The 22,636-nt window shown below is 33.9% G+C and overlaps 1 protein-coding gene across 1 annotated transcript in view; it reads right to left on the bottom strand.

The window, feature by feature from the left end:
- The window catches only part of Mgat2 (alpha-1,6-mannosyl-glycoprotein 2-beta-N-acetylglucosaminyltransferase), a 114,763-nt gene that overhangs the window by 36,322 nt on the left and 55,805 nt on the right, over window positions 1-22,636 (bottom strand). The window contains exons 4-5 of the mRNA XM_090385256.1: window positions 11,836-11,935; window positions 7,576-7,706 (exon numbers count right to left, since the gene is read on the bottom strand). Coding sequence (XP_090241382.1) covers window positions 7,576-7,706; window positions 11,836-11,935 — 231 coding nt within the window. The remainder of the gene's footprint in view (window positions 1-7,575; window positions 7,707-11,835; window positions 11,936-22,636) is intronic.

The following is a 22,636-nucleotide window of genomic DNA, read 5'->3' as shown; positions in this document are numbered from 1 at the left end:
GTTCTACCCATCCATCCTTTTTTGTGTGTGTGTGTGTGTACACACACTATGATTTTAGCTTAATATTCTTTTAATGAGAGCTTTATCAATCAATTCATTCCTGGAGAGACTGCAAAATTCATTAGGTAAAATTTTTCTCAGATGGCCTGCTGTGAATAAAATGAGTGCAAGAATATTTTCTGACATTATCGAGGCAGCAATAGGTAGTAGGGAAAACTGCTAATTTTGAAGGAAGGATATGCACACTATATTTTTAATGGCAAAGCAGAAGTGAAGCAGAAGTGAAGTGATTTTTTTCTGATTCTGTTGAAGCATTTAGTTAGCCCCAGGAAAGCAAGAGGAAGGGGGTAGAGGTTACAAGGCTTGCTGAAGAATTGCTCATTAGACAAACAATTACATGGGCTGTATTACAATTAAAAGAAAACAAACAGGCACACAATTACTTGCTTATATACTAATGCTAGAAGCACAGTAAATAAATTTGAATTTGAAGTGGGAATGAGGAATTTGAATATGGTGAGTACATTTGCATAGTGAAGTCAGATGTGTTATGAGGATGGTTATGCTTTTGGTAGAACAGTATACTCAAGCAGTATATTCAGCTAAAACAGTATACACAAACAATATACTCAGCTAAATACCATACACACAGCATACTCAACAAACACAGGTTACTAGTATAATACTGGAGTCTAGTTTGACATAAGCATTGGGGAAACAAAAATAAGAGTAGAAGTATATTATATGCCAACTTATTGTGATGGGTATAATGAATAACTATATAGACAAATACAGTGGCCCAGTAAATTAGAATGTCCTATCATGAGGGATTTTAACTTTCAACATACTGATTGGAATTTGAGTTGTTGGCTCACTCAGTGGCAGAACATTTCTGGATGACTGCTTTCTATACAAAGGTGTTACATATGAAAAGAAGTGTCAGATAAAGAATCAAAGTCCTACTCAACATGATATTCAAGTTCTTCAGCCTAATAGTTCATGCACAGCTCTTACAATTTCACAAAATAAAAAGAGCCCTTTTTTATATATATATATGAGTAAGAGTTTACGCAAAATTTGTAAAATGTATATAAGATCGGGTTATGGATCCGGGAACTACAGTAGATGCAGAAAGGACCGGCAACCATAATGAATAATAGACAAAAAAAAAAAAAAGGTAAAAATCAGTATATTTGTGCATATGGTAGGGGAGTTGAGCTATAAGGCGTAGTAACCATGGAAGAATAGAACCTGTAAGTAAAAAATCAATTTACCTGAAATAAATATAAAATGTAATTAATAAGGGCATAATAATTGTTAGAACCAAAAGGTGTGGGTCCTAGGACTTTAACTAGTTCTTCAAAAGGGTCGGCAGCGAAAATCGTAAGAGCCACAACAATAGTCCAGGTCTCTGTTATGATGTATATGTAAATGTACACATATACATCATAGCTGACCCGAAAGAGCCCTTATATATAAAGGCTCTTTATTTTGTGAAATTGTATGTAAGAGCTGTGCATGAACTATTAGGCTGAAGAACTTGAATATCATGTTGAGTAGAACTTTGCTTTGTTTATAGGTAGAGTAGGAAATGCAAGAAAAAGAAAAACAGGAATTGCACCTGAATGCGCAAAGCTGCAAAGACAGGATAGAAAAATATAATGATAAAATTAAGTAATTAATAGAAAATACAAAAAGATGAAGTAATTAACACAAAGTGCCGAGCCTAATAGAAGGAAAGTAAGAAAGAGAGGAGAATGAGAAATCATAAGAAAAAGGCTGAATTAACAAGCCAATCATATGTACATGAGCTGAAAGGGAAAGAAGAAATTAATCTATGTTAAATAATAGTGAGCATCAAAATGAGGGTGGCAGGAAAGGTAAATAGGAGGGAAAAACACCCTTTTGATGCAAACTAAATAAAATTGGTACACAGATCAGGTATTTCATCAGGGGACTACCTGATCATGTACCAAAACACTGCGTTTCTTTACAAACTTATGTTGATAGAGGAAAGATTAAAATATAACAACAAAAAAAAATAACAAAAAAAAAAAAAGAGAAAAGAAAAGGGGGGGGAGAAAGATAAAACCTCCAAAAACATAAGGTAGCCCTAATGCAACGTATGTAATTAAATTAAATTAAATTAAAGTGTAAATACTTTATTTTCATGTACACGGCTTAAAAGTATAAAATGTAATGTAAATTCTGAATAGTCTAAAGCAGCGATTTCCAAAGTGGGAGGCACGCCTCCCTGGGGAGGTGCGGACTAGTGCAAAAGAAGGAGCAAAAAATTTAACAGAAATGTAAATTTCATAACATAACATAGATAAATAAAAAATATATACATATAAATAAACTTTCATAACATGACATAACATAACATTAAATTTTATAACCTAATTTTTAAAGCATTTACCGCCACCTATCTCACTCTAACTTCAATATAAACATGAGATAAACATTTGGAAAAAAAATATATTTTGCTGAAATGGATTGATGTTATGATTGATATGATGCAATGTAATATATATAATTTAGTGTGTACTATGTATGACATATATAGGTAGATTGCATAGTATAGCATTAGCTGCATGGTTGAAAATATGGTTTCAGCAGTGTGCGATTGTGTTTATTGTTTTTGGCGTGATTACTTACTGATAAAAATCGTCAGTAATTTAGAACTACAGATGCTTATTATTTCATGTAGTATTAATAATTATTGTATTAACATATCAAAAATAAGAAATTTCACAATTATAGATGCTTTACTTCAAGGGAGGCACCGGGAAAATTTTACAGGTCAAGCGAGGCGTGGGCTCAGAAAGTTTGAGAACCGCTGGTCTAAAGGATGAAAAGTTTTAAAAAAAATGTTTTGAAAAAGATGAAAAGGTGATTTTATGTATTATAAATGCAATAAATGTAACAGGCAGTGGTAGAGAAATGGGAAATAATGCAGGGTAAGGGAGGGAAAAAGGTAATAAAAATAAAGGAGGCAAAAATAGCAAGAATGAGGAAAGTAGGAATGTCTGAATCACCCTCGTATTGCACTAATAATTCAACAGACAAAAGAAAGAAGAAAGATAAAAAGAGACGGAAAAGAGTTTAAAGGATACTAGGCAAGCTAGGTGTGAAATACCCAACCTCTTAGAGAGGGCCTTGGCTATGAGAGTGTTAGCAGAAGTAGAAACTAATACCACTAGCCTGTGCTATATTTTAGAATGCCAAAAATACAATGCCGAAAAAGACGAAAAGTAAATAAAAATAGTGAACAGGAGAAAACAATTAAATACCTGTTAAGTTATGTAGCATCAAAGTTGGCCAAAATGTATTACATTAGAAAGAAAATATTTCATCAAGATGAGTAAGTAAAAATGGAATATAAACAGGAGAGCCATGACAACTATGGAATTGCTCAGTAGAAAGCTACGCAAAAAGGACATAGAAGCCCTCTGTAGTTGAGATAACAGAAAAAAAGTGAACTGGAGAAAATTTCTGAAAGAAATGTGAGAGAGCAGAGAAAATGGAATACCGTTACGATTGTAAATGATTATTAAATTGAATATTAATAGTAATAATATAGAAAATAAACAGAGTGAAAAGGCATGAATATCATTCAGAGAGAAGTCATGCAATGCGTTCACTTTCAAAGTAATGGAAATACCACCATTCAAATATACATCTATACAGCTGTACAAGTATCACGTTAGCCCTAACCAAAATAGGACATAGTGAATCCAAATTTTCGTTTGATGAAGGCAGATATATTTTTTACAGTATAATTGATGAAGTTAATTGGAATATCATTAATGCGTAATTTAGTATAAAGGCCATTTAAAGCATTAACAAAAAGTGTGATTGCTGCTTAATTTTGCAAGACAAATAATTTGTGTATAGATGATGTTTTTATGAACTTTAATAGAAATATTTTAATTCCAATTAGTTAAGTAAATAATGTTAAAATTAAATTTACTTCTTTTATCAAATAATTCCAAATTATGATGAAGTGGGGGATTATTTAAAGTAATATTTAAATCAAGGAAGTTTGCATGTTGATTACCATTATTTTCTTAATTCAAGGCGAGTTCCATTGGATATATAGTTTTTGCAATATTTTCAAAATGAACATTCAAAACCAGGATGTCAATGTATCGGAAATGCATAGAAATTATGGTTTGGGGTATATTACGAGTATATAGGTCTTCGTAATAATGTAGAAATAAATTTCAAGCATAGACAAACTGTAGGAGTACAGTTTGTCTATAAGTACATTTACCTCATAATTATTGAGAATACATAGGTTAATATAGTTATTCCAAACAACTTCACCCACAAAGTTGAATGTTCTTATATTTAGAGTATAATTGATTAAGTACAGAAATGATCAAATTATGTGGTAAAGAGGTAAATAAGTTAGAAAAGTTTCAATACTGAAGGGAAAAAAAAAAAAGTACTGGAATTAAAGGTTTTGTATTTTCTATTAATTACTTTTAATTTTATCATTATATATATATAGGTCGATAAATTCAATAAAGTGGTATTTTGATACGTACATGATTAAATATTGGTCAATTAATTCAATTAAGTGGTATTTTACTATAGGTATTAGTGTGTATACAGATCAGGTAATCTAGCTAGCATATATGGGCTATCTTAAGTCTGTTTGGCCAAACAGACTTATGATAGCAGTTTGGGGTTTGGGCCCATGACCACCAAATACGGAGGATGCAGAAAGGTCAGGGAATGACCACCGCATATCCCTGGAGCAATATGGCCTTAGTTGCTAATGCACCTAAAAACCAAATAATATGTTTAAAAATTTCATGGTGGGTGATTATGAAAAAAATTGTCTAAAAAAGCCCTTTAGGAGGCAATAATTAAAAAAAAAGGGTTGAGAAACACTGTTACACAAGTATAAGAATTCTAACAAATGTATTTTATTTAAGATAGAGATTATAAAAAATTGTGACAGGTCAATATTGAGACCTTGTTTACTTTGAAATAAATCTTATAACCAAAAAAGATTTCTTGCTCCTGTCCTGCACTATCCAAAAGAGGGCAGTCAGGTTACTTAATGATCCATATCTCACAAATTCTCTCACTGACAAAGATGTTCAGTTTCTGTTGCCTGCCTTTTCTATAGGTATTTCTGTGGGTATTGTTCTTCAGAATTGGCATCTGCAATTCTACCTATCATCTAAACCAGTCCAAACCAGTCAACACCCATCCACTGTTCAACACCAAAATTACAGAATTAAGTGTCCTCTGCTTACACATCCCTTCTTTGGGACAACCTTCCTTCATGAAGGAAGGTTATTTCTTGAAAATCACAATATTCATATTTCCTGAAATTACAATCTATGGATATTCAATTCCAATATCAACAAGTATCCTCTGTCTCATCAACCTTTGCCCCATACACTTTACTAACACTCTAAATATAGGTTTCTAATACCTTTCATATTTGAAGTCATCATTAAAATAAAATTAAGGGGCAGGCAATTTTTTTGGCTGATACCATTATAAGCTTACTCCCTGCATAATTTTGCCAATATTAATATAATACATATTAGTAATTTTACTCTTGCCCAGTAATATGTAGTCCTTCTCAAATGGAAGTACAAACTCTTTTCACCATCTCATTCTTTTTTTGATACTTGGTAAAATGTCTACACAGTTATCATTGAAATTTATGATTCGACATGACTTAATTCTTCTAATATGTTAAAGAATGTTAGTATAGACCAACTAATTAGTTGTTAGTCTATACTAAGGAGTTAGTATAAACTAACTCCTTTTAAGTAATCTGAAAGATAACAATCTGGGGGATAAACCGATGTTTCATTACAAACATGCTGTGCCCAAGAAAATGATTTGCTGCTACCTTTGCTGTAAATAAAACACTACTGGCCGGTGACTGAGTAATGGAAAATGGAAAGTAATGGAACTAACGCATAAGCAACTGCTAGACATCTGATGAACAGTGCTACTACTGTAGTAGCCAGAATCACATTCCATTAATGATTAAATTACATTTACAATTTGTTTCATGAATTATGAATCAACTTGTTTAATTTTAGTCTTTAATTTATTTTTGGCTTCTTTTTCACTTTCTTTCCTGAAATTCTGAACTGCTCAATTTGTAACAAGACAGTGACATAAAGTGGCAAAAATGTTCTGCAACAATGATTAACAGTTTCTTCTGCTGCCCAATGTAAACATTATGTGCAAAACCAACTTTTATAACACTTGAAGCATAAAAAGTCACTTAACCCAATGAAACAAATATTAAGCAGAATTTCCAGAGCCATTTACACACAAAAAATAAATTTCATAATATACAATTAAAACACTTCCCCCCCCCCAAACACACAGAGTTACAATTTCAAGCTACTTCACATCTGAGGTGAAAACATCTTAAATCGATTTTACATGATATAAATATATGCATGTGGGTATGTTATATTTTAATTATAATATATTAACAATGTAACATTTAATTATATATTATATATAGCTGAATATATTAATAAATTCAATTATCATATATTAAGATGACAAACTGTATCAAGCAGCAGTGCGTAGCACACGCTTCTTGATTAGACCGGGGTTCGAGCCCGTCACCACCGAATGCGGAAAGGTCAGGGAATGACCACCGCATATCCCGGAGCAATATGGCCTTAGTTGCTAATGCTCCTAAAAACCAAATAACAATAACAAACTGTATCATCCTCCTTTTAGTTTATTAAATTTCGTAACTTTTTCATCTCACCACGTTTCATTTAGCCAATCAGTATGAATCAAGATTGTCCACTTTTCTTCCTTCTGCAATTCACTTATACCTTTGCAACTTACAAGTAGAATATTTAATTTCAACTGTAACAGTTATTTAATAACTCTCTCTCTCTCTCTCTCTCTCTCTCTCTCTCTCTCTCTCTCTCTCTCTCTCTCTCTCTCTCTCTCTCTCTCTCATCCATGCAAATTTACAATGCTACTTCTAAAATTAAATTTTGTGAATTTTCAAGGATGAAATGTCTACTTTTAAACCGACAATTCTTTTAACTGAAAAAAAGTTATTTCACTATCTTAATATTTATACAAAATTAAAATACAGATGAAATAAATTAATTTGAAAGCAATATTAAAAATAAATGAGTATTATGTCAAAGTTATTTTTTAATGAAAATACTGAATATAAGCAATTTGCCTGTTAGGAATAGAAGCCAGAAGTAAAGTGAGAAAACTGTTCATATCACAGAAATTTGATTTTCTCACACATTATGATATCACCAATACAGGTTGACACAATACAAAATTCAAATACAGAAAAGTTCTCAAAAGTGAAATTGTAATGCTGCGTTTTCAATTTGTGGTAAGGCAACTAAAACCAGAGCTGTCATTATATACGCTTACTGTAAATTGCAGATTGTATTCTATAATTTGGTTTGTCTGTTCTGAGAGATGAAAACCCTCAGTTAGGAGAGGTATAAAAGAACCAGGCAACTTGTAAAATTCTTATATTATTTTAATTCCTCACCAAAATTATGCAAAAGGGGGAAAAAAAAGAAATCTTACGTGCGCTGTAATGATTCCATCAACCTAAGGACATGAAGAAAATCAGGAGCAACATAGTGATCCTCTTCTAGAAATAACACAGGACCCTTATGATCTTTCATTGTTTTAATGCTGTCCATTACGTGATTAATCTATTTTAAAAAAATAGAGATTAATTAGAAGTGGCAACAATACAGTAAGAATGTTTCTAGTAAATAATGATATGGGATTGGTAGTGAAAATGTAGAAGAAATCAATGAAAACAGGTTATAAAAACACTTTTGGTTTAACTGTTTGGATGGAGAGGTACAATGGTGTATGGCACACCAGAATAAAAGTGAATGAACAGGTAATTTTGTGTAAGACTACATGTAAATACACATGCATCTTCACAGAACCAGAAGCTAGTTTGTACTGAGAATAAGTATGATATAAGGAGTATACAAGTTGCAAACCTCATTTAGAATTAGTAATGTCTCAATCAGAATTAGTTTTGGCAAATGATAAAAGGAAGCATGCTTATAAGGTGGGGGACTGCAGATGCAATTGTCATTTCCTTCACTACTATTTACATCTCTAACCAATACTAATTCTTTCTCTGCCAGTAGTTTCTACTGCCCTTTCTAAGATATTAAAGAACTCCAATTCATGTTTTGAGCCTTCAACTGAGCTATATGCAGAAAATTATCATCCAATTTTCCATCTTAAATTTTGCCCACATAATTCTTCCACACTATAGTGAAGAGAAATTCTACAGGCAGTTGAAGGTCCTTCCTTTCTCTCCCATTCAGATATCTTTCGTCCGCATAATTTGTGGTACTGACTGCTTAATGTAAGAAGTGCCTTTCTTATACAACGGTCTGTTAATCGGAGGAGGAAGAATTGTAGAAGAATTATTTCTCTCTTTCCACTATAGTTCTAGAAGTTATTACTAGATGTTCTTTGCAAAGAGATGTTCTTTACTAACAGATTAGAAAGAATACTTGATGAGAATCAACTGAAAGAGCAAGCTGGCTTTAGGACAGGATTCTCAACTATGGATCACCTTCACGTAATATCACAGCTAATGGAGAAAGCAAATGAATATAAAATACCATTATGCCTGGCATTTGTGGATTATGAAAAGACATTTGACTCCATACAACACAAGGCAATGTTTCGGGCACTGGAAAGACAAGGCATAGATACCCCATATATTATCATTTAGAAGAACAAAATATGAGATATTTTCTCATTGTGCATGTGTTATAACACATGCACAATGAGAAAACAATAGCAGTTAGAGATTAGAATCTCTAGCACGTCATGCATAATAATTAAAAATTGACTTAATAATTAAAAAGTGTGTTATAAAAAAAAAAAAATTTAAAATTGTTAAACCCCTTTTCAGCTTTACTTAAAACTGAGTCTTTTCTAAAAGACATCAAATATCAATGATAATTTTAGTTGATATACTATATGATTAAACTACTGATGATATAAATTATTAGTTTGAAAGTGAGACTCATTAAGGATTTCTCAGAGGTACATAGGGAAAACAAATAATACTGGCTAACATATTTAGATAATCCATTGTTCCTGAAATTAATGTTTAAGAATGTGAGATCAAATATCTTTTGAAGTATTAGAAAATCATGCTAGCACCAAGATTGTATGTGATGCAGAGCATAAATCTCTATACTTTTCGTAATGCAAATATTTGAAACTTTATTTTGAACTTTTTTTCTAAGTGATATGTGAATTTTGCCAAATGGAGTGCAAAGTGGGCTAATATAACTGAATATTCATAAAATGAAAGCTTGTATATAGTTGCAAAGTCCTTCATTATGAAAATTTCTTTTTTAAAAATCTACTAATTTGAGAAAGCTTTTTTGACTCAGATATATAATAGATGTACCAAATTGCTTAATCCAAGTTCTTTATATTTTATAACATTTTTTGAAATTTGTTAGTGCAGGACATAGCTATGGAGAAATTAAGCAAATTTATAAATATTATGGACAGGAAGATGAGCACATTTATCAGAATTCAGGATGATTAAATTGTCTTTGATCCATATGACCATCTTTTGGCAGGAGAAAACTTTTTATTTATTTATTTTATTTTTTATGAAAACTCCAAACACAAAAGGTATTAAAACCTACAGTACTTAGTATCAATGCTGAAGGTTGAGAAAGTGATCAAAAGTCCTTGTTGACATTAGAATAATTTCTGTAAACTGTAATTTTCAGGAAACTTAAATTGAAGGGATAAATGAGTAAAAAGAAAAGTTGGTTCTGTGAGTTTGAAGTTGGACAGTAAATGGAAGAACTTCTATGTGCACTGTTCAGAAGAACAGTGCTCATGGACTGAGTTTTAGAAGAATTGAAATTAACTAAGTTATCTTTGACCCATTAGAGAATTACCTGGAGATCAGCATTTAAGGAATCAGTGGTGGGCATTTGAGAAATTGAAGATGTTTGTGCAGCATAAAGTTTCTCAAACTGGAAGGTGGATTGCAGTGTGCTATCATCAGCAAAGCTATGAATAGGATTTCCGGTCAGTGGAAGAAAGTCATTAATATACAAGATGGAAAAAGTGGGAAAAAGAACTAAACCTTGGGGAACACCAGCATTAGTGGAGAAGTTAGAAGACAGACCCATTTACCATCACCTGCAGCAAGTGGTCGGAGAGAAAGCTAGATATCCAATCAAAGAAAAACAGTAAGCAATCCATAAGATGGAAGCTTGTTTAGAAGATTTTTTTAATGCCAAAGTATGATCAAAAGCCTTAGAAACATCAAGAGCAACTCTTGAGTTGCTAACTTTTTTCACTGAATTTGTCCACAGATGGGTAATCTAAGCCAATATATCACCAGTGGACCAACACTGAAAGAATCCATTCTGGCAGTCACTAATCAGATAGATGGTTGAAATAGTATAGGAGTTGGTGGTCAATGGATTTCTCCATTACTTTAAAAACAGTAGAGAAAGTGCAATGGGACAATAACTGGATGGGAGGGATTTTTAGGAACTCTTTTTAGGAACTGGCTGGATACAAGAAACTTCCAAGCACAAGGAAAAACACTAGTGGAATAAAAAAGTGTAAAAAGGCAATACAGAACAGGAGTAAGCTTGGCAGCCCAGGTTTTGAGAACAAGTGGATCTTTTTTGGCATCAAGATTGTTCAAAATTCTTTTGACATCCCTTTGGACAGAAGGCTACAGGAAGCATTGAGCAAAATGTACCGGGAATGGTAGAAGGTGGTTTACCAAGATCATCAATACAAAAGTTAGAATAGAAGCAGGATTTTTAGATGAAGTGGCAACAAAACTATCAGATTTTAATAGATGGTAGAAATATGTGAGCAACAGTTGCAACCAATAGCTTTGGCAATATACCAGAATGCTCAACTACAATTTAGATAAAAAAACAAATTTTCTACTCTTAGTCTATTCAAACTAGTTTGAACGGATTAATAGCTGTTTACAATTGCTGCAAGCTTCAGCATAGGCAGAAAATGAACTTGGAGATCTGGATGCAAGCCAACTATTATATACATTCTTATCTTGAAAATCCTTATTTAGCAAATATAAAAGACAAGATTTTAAGGTTATTTTTTTGGGTTTTTTTTTTGGAGCATTAGCAACTAAGGCCATATTGCTCCATGATATGCGGTGGTCATTCCCTGACCTTTCCACATCCTCCGTATTTGGTGGTGACGGGCTTGAACCCCGGTCTAATCAAGAAGCGTGTGCTACGCACTGCTGCTCCTTCCCACCTGGCTACGGAGGCGCACATTTTTAAGGTGTAGAATAAAAGACTTCATTTCTACAAGAATAATTGCACTGACACAATCTGGGCAAAAACTGACATCAGAAACAGATCATCCTATTTTGCAACCTTGTGATGCCAAACAACAAGGCTGAAAATGGCCACAAGAGAAAGGCTCCACTGAACAAAAAACCACCACCAAGTTGTGATCAGGGGTGCCTAAAGGACCAACCTACCACAACCATGTACTTCGAAGGGTTCTTTGTGAGAAAGTCTCAAAAGAGTCTTCACAGTCTCATCAAGATTTAATCTTGTTGTGAGCTTTACAATCATAATCATATGTCAAAATGAAAACATCAAGAGATCTTTGTTAACAATAGTTCATTACAGATCTAAAATGAACAGAAATAAGGACTACAATGTTTTTATATTCAAACTTTTTTTTAGAGCTAAAGAATTTTAATCTCTCTCTCTCTCTCTCTAAATTATTTAAAAAATAAAAAATGCATATAAAATAATACACAAATACCTTCCACCACCAATGATGCTTTGTTTGCGTAAATTTGGCTTCTCGGTAATGTCCATAGAGATCTGGGTGATGTGCGTTATTACAACCTCTCTTTATGGCTCTGAGAAAAGGACAAGAATCAAATTATTAATAATTTATAAAATAAAATGCACAAACTTTGTATTTTAAATTAAAAATCTGTATGAAATTAAGAACTGCAAAATTTGTTCTAAACCTCTTCTGCTAATTGCAATTTGTTCCAAAAGATTTGCTCTCAAATTTAACTTCAAGCAATCACACTAATTTTTATAATGTGAATGGGCATGTAGGGGTAGAAGCACTCCTCAAATATGAACTTGGAGATAGCTATATAAACTATTAGAATATTTCTTATTAATTTTTCCTCTCTGAAAAATGATATGATATTTATTCTAGAAGCAAAATACCATAAGAGTTAGTATGAAATAGAGGTAATGCTGACTGATTTTCATGTCAACTTTGTCATTTATAATATGAGTATGAATAGACTTCATGAAAATTTATTTTTTTGGTCAAAAATACTCTAAAGATGCCATTATGAATAAAATAGAGTAAGCTTTTGCTTTAACAGCCTTCACAAATAACATCCATTGAACTAGGTTTTTCATCCAAATGGGACCTGGTGAAATGATTGCCTCAGTCAGTGATATTTTTCATCAGTTAAACTATTTTCACAATAAGCCAGATTGCTAGGATGTTCCTCACCATCACCTTCCATCAGCCCACTAAATATGTCATACTTCAAGCAGGGAACCATTAAACCTTCAGTCTAAGGTACTTAACCTCTGCAGACTTGAGTCTGAATCAGTAGTACAGAGTCTAAGAAACTAAGTGTTTTTGGGAGAGCTAAAAATTATTAAAAGAAATGTTCAAAACAATGGATAGAATTTATTTTATCTTAAAGACCAATTCCTTTTGCCTGTTGCTTCTAATAATCATTCTATTTCTTTAACACTACTGGTCACATGATTGATTAGAAAACTCAGCAGGATTAATTAAGGGTTAATGAGCTTTAGTCCATTTCACCACCTATAGATAATGCAGCAAAATTTCGAGCTCTTTCAAATGAATACATTAAGTGCAGTAAAATATAGTATTGCAATATATTTGATGCTTTTCATTTCTTAGCACAGCACTGTTTCATAATGTTTTAGCAACTTCAGCAATTTTATGTATTCTTTTGTGTTTAATGGATAATTGGATTTAGCCCATTAAAGTGAGGTTTCACTGTATATTCATACTGGCAGTAGGCTATTTTTTAAACTCTTTTGGGTCCAGAATAATTTCTGTTATCTTCCTGTTCCAGTCCAGCTCAGAAAAAAAAAAAAAATAAATAAATTATATATATATATATATATACACACACACACACACACACACACACACACACACACACACACACACACACACACATATATATACACACACTCAAGTGGTTTATTAGCTATTATTTTTTTATTAATTCTATTGTTTGAAAATACTTGCCTATCTTGCACAGGCTGCAAAGATAGAGCTAGTAAGTAAATATTTTTATTGACTTTTCTAAGTGTAGATTGTTTCCATAAGCAGTCAATGTCTGGGTATATAGCTAATGGGAGGTGAAGTTAGGAAAGTACTTAGAATAGCAATAGACACTCCTGCCCTCGTATTGCACTAATAGCTCAGAGTGTTGAATTTTAGGGAAGGACAGTGAATAGAATATGATTGTAAAAAATATAGTTGGTGCTCAGGAAATCCGGGGGCACAAGTTCCCCCGTATTAGTAACGGCCCTGGATTAGGTAGGTATTTGCAATTTGGAAAGAGTTGTCTTTGTCTCTCTGTATATCCGAGAAGTTATGCCAACTCTAATGTTTAAAATAACCACAAGCTATTAAACAATAAGACTCACTAGCCTTAAGAGCTCAATTTTTAAATTTAAAATATTAACCATTAAACTTACATCCTGAATAGTATTAAACAAAAAAATTATCATAAAATTATATATTAGTAAGTACCTGGCAGATATATGTGAAAAGGTATCTCTTCAGGATGCCACACCGTTTCACTATTTCAATACATGTACTGAAATAGTCCATATATGCCGATATTAACATTTCAATAGTTTCCTGTCCATATATTTTAGTGTTAGGGCCAAAAGTTTAAAAACGTGGATTTATTTTATGTACAGAAAACTGTGACATCTACGTTAAGTTACCTATACTTTTAAGTTGTTGATGGTAGCTGCAGTTATAATTAAAATGAAAAGACAAATTACCAAGTTAACTTCCTGCTAGGACTTACCAATCCGCATGCAGCAAACCAAACCAAAAAAGTGAGAATGATTGTGTTGGGTCGAAATTGTAGAGTGCCTTTACCACATTGGTAGGTCTTGGACTGTGAGAGGTCGCCACCGCTGCCCTTGACTAGGGCAGCAAACTCAAACAATCGTTCTCACTTTTTGGTTCGGTTTGCCACGTGCGGATTGGCAAGTCCTAACAGGAAATTAAACTTGATAATTTGTCTTTTCGTTTTAATTATAACTGCAGCTACCATCAACAACTTAAAAGTATAGGTAACTTAACGTAGATGCCACAGTTTCCTGTACATAAAATAAATCCACATTTTTAAACTTTTGGCCCTAACACTATAATATATGGATAGGAAACTATCGAAATGTTAATGGTGGCATATATGGACTATTTCAGTATATGTACTGAAATAGTGGAATGGTGTGACATCCTGAAGAGATACCGTTTCACATATCTGCCAGGATATATTATTATTATATTATTAAAAATTATTATAATAATTATTAATTTTTATGTTTAATACTATTCAGAACGTAAGTTTAATGGTTAATATTTTAAATTTAAAAAGTGAGCTCTTAAGGCTATTTTTAATAGACTGTGGTTATTTTAAACATTAGAGTTGACATAACTTTTCCAATATACAGAGAGAGACAAAGACAACTCTTTCCAAATTGCAAATACCTATCTAATCCGGGAATCAAAATTTGTAATTTTGATCTCTAGTAGAAAACCCTTACGCTTCCCCATAAGTCAGTGAACAAATGAAATCAACTATTCTCAACATTTTGAAGAAGATTTTAGATGAGATGAAGCCACACCAGCATTGATTGATAAGTTGTCATCAATTTCTTCATCAGTGCTGCAAGATACAGTGGTACATTGGTTTGCGTGCATAATTCGTTCCAGAAACGTGCTCGTAATCCAAAGCACTCGTATATCAAAGCGAATTTCCCCATAAGAAATAATAGAAACCCAGACGATTTGTTCCAAAACTCAAAAATATTCATATACTGTAAAAATGATTAATACAAAATACATACCTTTTTATATTTTTAAAAGCAATCGAATTTATTAATTATTGGGTAGGAAGACTTTCACTGTCACTAACGGAATCACTACTATCTGTTGACTTTTTCTTTTTGTGCGACTTTAACAAGGAACCTCTCCAATGACACTTGCCTTTGCCTCCTTTTGAGGATTTCACGGAAATAGGACATTGCATTGTCATTAAACAGATTCATCGCTCGCACTGCCACAGCCCTACTCGGGTGATGCTTTTCTACAAAATTTTGCACTGTTTCCCACATTTTACACACCTCCCTAATCTCATTTGAAGAGAGGGATGTCTCCATTTTTTTCTCCTCCTCCTCAGACGAGATCTCCTCCATAACCTCTTGCTCGCGATGCAGATCCATCAGTTCGTCGGTGGTAAACTCCTGGCCATGTTTCTCCACCAGCTCTTGAATGTCGTCCTTATTCACCTCCAGTCCCATGGTCATCCCCAAGGACACAATTTCATCAACAACTGGCAGCTCTTGTTCATGAGCAAACCCCTCAACGCAATCAGACCACAGTTTTCTCCAAGCAGAATTGAGGGTTCTCTTGGTGACCCCATCCCAGGCTTTATCGATGATTTTGAGGCAGTTTACAATGTGGAAATGATTTTTCCAAAACTCTTGGAGGGTAAGGTTAGTTCCTTTGGTCACCTCGAAGCATCGCTGAAATAGTGCCTTGATGTAAAGCTTTTTAAAGTTCGAATTGACCTGCTGATCCATGGGCTGGAGTAATGGAGTAGTGTTAGGAGGAAGGAACTGGACCTTAATGAATTCGAATTCTTCCAGTAAGTCGTTCTCAAGGTCTGGAGGATGAGCAGGAGCATTATCCATAACCAGCAAGACTTTGAGTGGCAGTTTTTTTTCCTAAAAGGTATTTCTTCACTGCAGGACTGAAGACCTCGTTGATCCACTCAACGAACAAGATACGAGTGACCCAAGCCTTGCTGTTGGACCTACACATAACAGTTAACTGGCTCTTCTGCACCTTGCATTTCTTGAAGGCTCGTGGATTCTCAGAATGATACACATGCAGGGGCTTGACTTTGAAATCACCGCTTGCATTAGCACACAGCAAGAGGGTGAGACGGTCTTTCATGGGCTTGTGACCGAGCATTGCATTCTCTTCTGCTGTAATGTGGGTCCTCTTTGGCAACTTTTTCCAAAAAAGCCCCGTCTCATCGCAATTAAAAACTTGCTGCGGCAGGTAACACTCGGAAACCATAAAACAATAAAAACAATTTCCAGTTGCGTTTCTGCTAGTGGAATTTGTTATAAACTGGTAGTAAACTATCTAATTGCATTTGCAATTATACCGATAGCTGGAATTGTGTTGGTTTTTATGTTATTATGGTGAAATGTGTTTCCCTTTCACTGATATAAAAAACAAATACATTTTCAGAATCTTCTCTTCATTCCTATCGTGTTGCGTTCAGTTGGGGTGATTCTGCGTTCGACTGTCATTTCATGTAAACACAGACGAATCATGCATAAGTGAATTCGGTTCGTGTTATATAAGATATCGTTCCCCTATTTATAAATCGTGTATGATCGAATTCGTGTAGTGTAAACACGTGTTATACGAGGACTGGCTGTACTCTTATTGCAAGACCTCGCTCGTTTATCAAGTTAAAATTTATTAAAAATGTTTGCTCGTCTTGCAAAACACTCGCAAACCAAGTTACTCTCAATCCAAGGTACCACTGTATATCATTGGGATCAAAAATAACATCTTCATTATCAGAAAAAATTAAATCAAATTTGGAATTGGAAAGTTCTAGCAATTTCTTCATCAGAAAGGACTTTGAGAATTTGATGTCTAAGTTTTCAGGTGATATGAAGGTTGGCAGGGTGATTAATGACAGTAATGAAGGTATGCTACTGCAACAAAATCTAGAAAAATTAGATGACTGAGAAATGGCAATTGAAGTTTAATATTGACAAATATAAGGTACTGCGTATGAGTTGCAGTAATCTCACAGTAACATACCAACTGTATGGTACAGCTATGCTTAGTGGAACATGAAAAAGACCCAGGGGTAATTGTGCAGTGAGATATGAAGTTCTCTGACAGTGCAGACAGGCTGATAGGACATCTCATGGGGTTTTGTTAACAACATACAGGAATTTTGCTAACAGTGATAAGGAGGTGATTATTCAATTGCAAAAGGCAATGGTCAGACCACATTGTGAATACTGCATACAGGTTTGGAGGCCTCATTTTAGGAAGGATTTCAACCTTCTGGAACTGGTACAGAGAGGAGCAATGAGTGACGAGGGGAACAAAAGGTGTTCTTACCAATAAAGGCTTCAGTGTTGCAAACTGCAGCATCTGGATACTAGCCACCTGCAAAGTGATCTGACTGAGGTGTTTAAGGCTTGAAAAAAACTCAATGATGATGGGATTCTTCCTCAAATTATGCAGTATAAGGAAGCATTCCATGAGGGGCATAAATTCAAATTTATGACTGATGGTTGTAGAACACATCTGCAGAAGTTTGCATCCAGCCAGTTGGTGGTTGATTGTTGGAACAAGCATTCATCCATTGTTGTGGAAGTGGATGAGAATTTGAATAAATTCAATGAAGAACTAGACAATCTATTTGAGGAGATGGATAGGTGAAATGTTTTTTTTTTTGCTGATGCTGTGTAAGCTTGCTTTCTTACATCATTTGCCAGTACTAATACAGCCACTCACTGATTAACGCAAGGGTTGCATTCCACAGAACTATGTAAGTCGGAATTTCCCCCATGCTTGTGCAGCATTCACAACCGTACTCGCTGAATTGATTGAATCAAAAAAGAAATGTTCAACGAACATGTGAATAGAATTATTTATTTCATTTATTCAATTTTTTTATCTCATGTGCAGGAAAAATTACAAAACCATGCAATTTAAAAAATTTAAAAATTATAAAATTACAAAAAAAAGAGAGGAGACAGGCATAACATCAGTAAGTTTTACCTCTCGAGCATCGTTGCCAGAATTGATGTCTTCAGCTGATAAGTACGCCGCTGCAGAGGTTGAGGGCTGTCGATATTTAGAAGGGGTCGGCCGCTCAACCTTACAAAAGAACATATTAAAGGATGGTGGTTTTTTTCTTTTCATCATAGATTTCTTTGTGGCAAGCAAGGATATCATTCATCCCTCTGTTAACGTTTAAGAATCGTTCACTATCAGGATCCATCTTCTCAAACCTCGCTATTGCTGATTCAATTTCAAGAAATGCCATTGACATCTCACTGGTGACAAAGTGCCTCGCCTCCTCATTTGGTTCATCTTGAGCTTTTTCAGCATTTTCTTTTTTCACTATCTCTGCCTGCAAATCAACCAAGGAAGAAAATATGCTGTGAGCATATTTTCTTCCATGCATCATTTAAACAACTTTTAGTAATTTCCGACCAGGCCTTATGAATGTTTAAGATGGCTTGGTAAATACTGTAAGAATTCCAAAAGTCTCTTAACATAAAAATTTTCTCACCTTCTACTGCAGACAATGCCTGAGCAAATGTGCATAAATAGTATGCATTTAAATTTGAAATAACACCCTGATCCATACATTGGATGAGTGAAGTAGTGTTTGGCAGTAGAAATATGACTCTCACATTCGAATTGAAATCATCTAGATGCATAAGATGTCCAGGAACATTATCTAATAGAAGCAAAATCTTGAAAGGAACATCATTGTCTTTACAATATTTTTCAACCTTGGGAATGAAACAACATTTAAACCAATTCTTAAAGAGATATTGTTATCAATGCTCTCTGGTTTGATCGGAAATGCAAGGGTAAGGTGGCTTTATTGATGCCCTTAAATGCACTAGGATTTCTAGAATGGTACACAAGCAGTGGTATTAATCTGTAATCTCCTGCTGCATCAGCCCCAAACAAGAGTGTGGCCCTATCTTTTGAAGCCTTGAAACCTGGCATTGTCTTTTCCTCTTTGGCAATGTATGTTCGATCAGGCATTTTTTTTCCAATACAAAGCAGTCTCTCATCAACGTTAAAAATTTGACACATTGAATAGCCACCTTCATCAATAATTTTTTTCCAACACATCACAATTTCTCTGTAGCTGCAGAATCGGCACTGGCAACTTACCACATACTTTAATGATTTTGAAACGAGCGAGATGCTCGAACCTATTAAACCACCCGTTGCTTGCCATGAACTTGGCTTGGGGTTCGCCATACTTATCCTTAATATCTTCATAAATACTTCTTGCTTTTGCTTGAATGGCCATTCGACTCAGGGGCACTTGTTTCTGAATCTGATTTTCCATCCATATTATTAATAGCTTTTCCATCTTCAATAAAGCACCTGAATGCTGTTTTGTGATCACTGCTGACCTTAAGTGCGTTGATGCTTTGACATGTTCTTTTATACACACACTGTCTTTTAAAATAGTACTCACTTTGAAGCAGTGAGACCTAATTCCCTTGAAATAGATGACAAACTTTGTCCTGCTTCGTACTTCTTAATCATTTTCATCTTTGTTTCTAAATCAATTTTGTTTCGTTTCCTGGCACTGCCAGCACTTGCACTTTCCATTGATCCCTTTCCCTTTATCATTATAATACGTAAATAGGAATAAAGAGAAGTTTCTGAAAATTTTTTTTTTTTTTATATGATTGAAGATTTCAGTGAAGGGAAACACATTTCATCATAATACTGTAACATAAAACCCACAAAATTCTAGTTATTGGGTTTATCGCAAATGCAATAAGATAGAGTTTACTATCCATTTATAATAGATTGCGTAAAAGTGTTCAAATATATAAGTGTTCAAAATTGATTCTTATAACAAAACAGATGATAACAATGAAAGTGTAGTGCAATTTCCATTATAAATATCACCTTTTAGAGAGATAAATAGCTTAGTAATATAGCAAAATTTTCAACTTCCAAGGACTTGAAACAAATTGCAAAAAAAAAAAACCAATGTTATTGGGTTCACATTACGATATCATTTAACCCTACAGATGCAAAACATCCCTACATTTATCCCTACAGATGCAAAATATATTTCCATATATTTTTCAGTTTGCACTGGCTGGCAAAAACTTACGTGAAGTCGAGGAGTTCCTGTACTAATAAGTTCTTCGATCCATTAAGAAAGTATGAAATATTGGTACTGTTTAGGCAGAACTGAAAAAGCCCAAATCATTTTCTGAAAATTAAAAAGAAAGTTGACCCACTATCATTTTTGCTACATATTGAGCACTACAAGTGCTGGGTTAATAGACTACATGAGATTTTATTGCACTTAATATCTAGTAATATTAAAGAGTAGATTTAATCATCTACAGTATTGTATGATGGCAACTCTAACTAACACTTATTTAAAGTCCAAAAAGCTCTTGAGTATACTTGCTGAAAATTCATATTATGTCCTTATGTAAATCTTATAAAGAGTACAGGCTCAAATATGCTATGAGAGTTTTACTGGGTTAATTTTCTGATGATGCTTCTGAATAACTATCTGCCAATGAGTACTTTGGTGAGGGGTAATAATAAACATTTCAGAGCCTGATGACAAACTAATAAAGTTTCTAAACATATAAAAGGCCTTTCTAACCTCTGACAGCTGTGGCTTGAATGCTATTCCCATTCTTTTTCAACAGTACTAATAATAACAATCCAGGAGATCTCTTCCTTAGTAATAATCAGGTATCCAGGATCCCTCAATCTCATCAGCCTCTAACTACTTATAGATGTCAGTGGGAGGTGGATTCACCAGCTTTCAAAAATATGTTGTGGTAGTCACTGAACTCAGGGTCAAAATCCAATTCCTATCAAAAAGGAATCTATTCAATCCATTTGAAATAGTAAGATGATCTTCACCCAAGAAACACTGCAATTTAATAAAATTTATTTCAGATATTTGTGATTTGCTCTGAAGTCTTTTGTCCTCTGGTATCCCCCATTTTGCTCTGCTTACCATTCACAACCACAATTACTTCAAAAAGGAACTTCCCATAAGAACAAAATTTCTTGTTTCATGTGTGAGTTACACATTACCGCATATAAATGTGTTTGTTTACAGTTTCTTCAACACAGCAATATCTGCAAACATAACTTAGGTATAATATTTCAACAAGTTATTTCAATGGCCACAAAAGAGATAACTGAACAAAATATAAATAAGGAAATTACTGAAATCAACACTTCAGTACGTGGCTAAGTTTCTGACACATGTTTTAAAAATTGCCTTTGTATTGCATAAGCAAGATCACTATTCATTTTCTCTCTACCCTCTCCCAAAAAAAAAAAATGGCTTTTTTTTTTTTTTTTTTTTTTTTGCTCACCAGTAAGGTCAAATTTACCTGAGGTGCAGTTGTTCCAGGGTAGCCAGATACCCAAAACAATGCAATTCTATTTCTCCAGGAGATCCACCCATGAACTTATTTCAGGGCCTCTAAACATACATTTAACAGGAATTAGACTTCCTAAATCTGGCATTGGTCAATGCTAATTAAAATTAACTTACAGATTCCCCATATACCTTTTTGATAAACTGACTCCCTGAGACCCCAATTAATGTCCTGAATCCAAAGTGTACTGTAAATGAAAATACATTTCTGATCATCCGGCATTACTTGATTGGGAATTGTCTGTTTGACACTAAATTTTTATCTCAGCATAAATTCTGTCAGTCCTGGAAAGGTGTTTCAGGCTCACTTCTGATTCCAGATTTCCTCCTTTTAATCCTAGGATGCTCATGCAGAATCTCACAGAATCAATTTTACAGGCTCAAATATACTATGAGACAGTCCAAAAATTTCCAGAATTAAATCAAATTCCCACCAATATTTTCAAAATGATTATACACTATTTTTATGTTTTTCTTTCAATTTATTAGAGTTAAGCCAAGTCTCTGTTTGGTGTCTGACAGATGCCACATGAACAAGAGCATTTTTGTTCCATTCATTTAAAAAGTTCATTTTAAATGGAAGCAGCTTTGAATACAGTTAAACAAAAACTGCAAGTAAAAGCATGTGGGTATACAAAGACTGCTCCTGCTCATCAAGAAACTAATTCATTTCTCTCCACCTACCCACTGAAGGGTGAGTATGGTATGAAATATGTGTAATACACTGCTCTAACAGCATATTATAATTTGGCTCTTTTTATGTGTCATGTGCTTTTTTCAAGTGGGGGATGCTTCCACTTTTACTCCAAAAACTGAGCAATAGGGGTAGGATAATAGAAGATAAGTGTAAAAAACCATGCACAGCTCAAGAAATTTTGCACAATGAAAAGTGGATAAATCCTAATTAATGAAACTCCATTTTCAATTCGACAAAAAAAAAAAAAAAACGGTTTGTCAGGTCATGTAAGCAGATGTGTTCCATTTAGAAGTGCGATGGTCACAGGTTAAAGAAATCTACACAAATGAAAGTGCATTTCAGATGTTCAGACATTATTGAAGAAGGAAAAG

Source organism: Mastigoproctus giganteus, chromosome 11 (assembly GCF_048544385.1).
Source record: "Mastigoproctus giganteus isolate SK-2022 chromosome 11, ASM4854438v1, whole genome shotgun sequence".
Classification (NCBI taxonomy): Eukaryota; Metazoa; Arthropoda; class Arachnida; order Uropygi; family Thelyphonidae; genus Mastigoproctus; species Mastigoproctus giganteus.
This window is presented reverse-complemented; position numbering and strand designations above follow the sequence as displayed.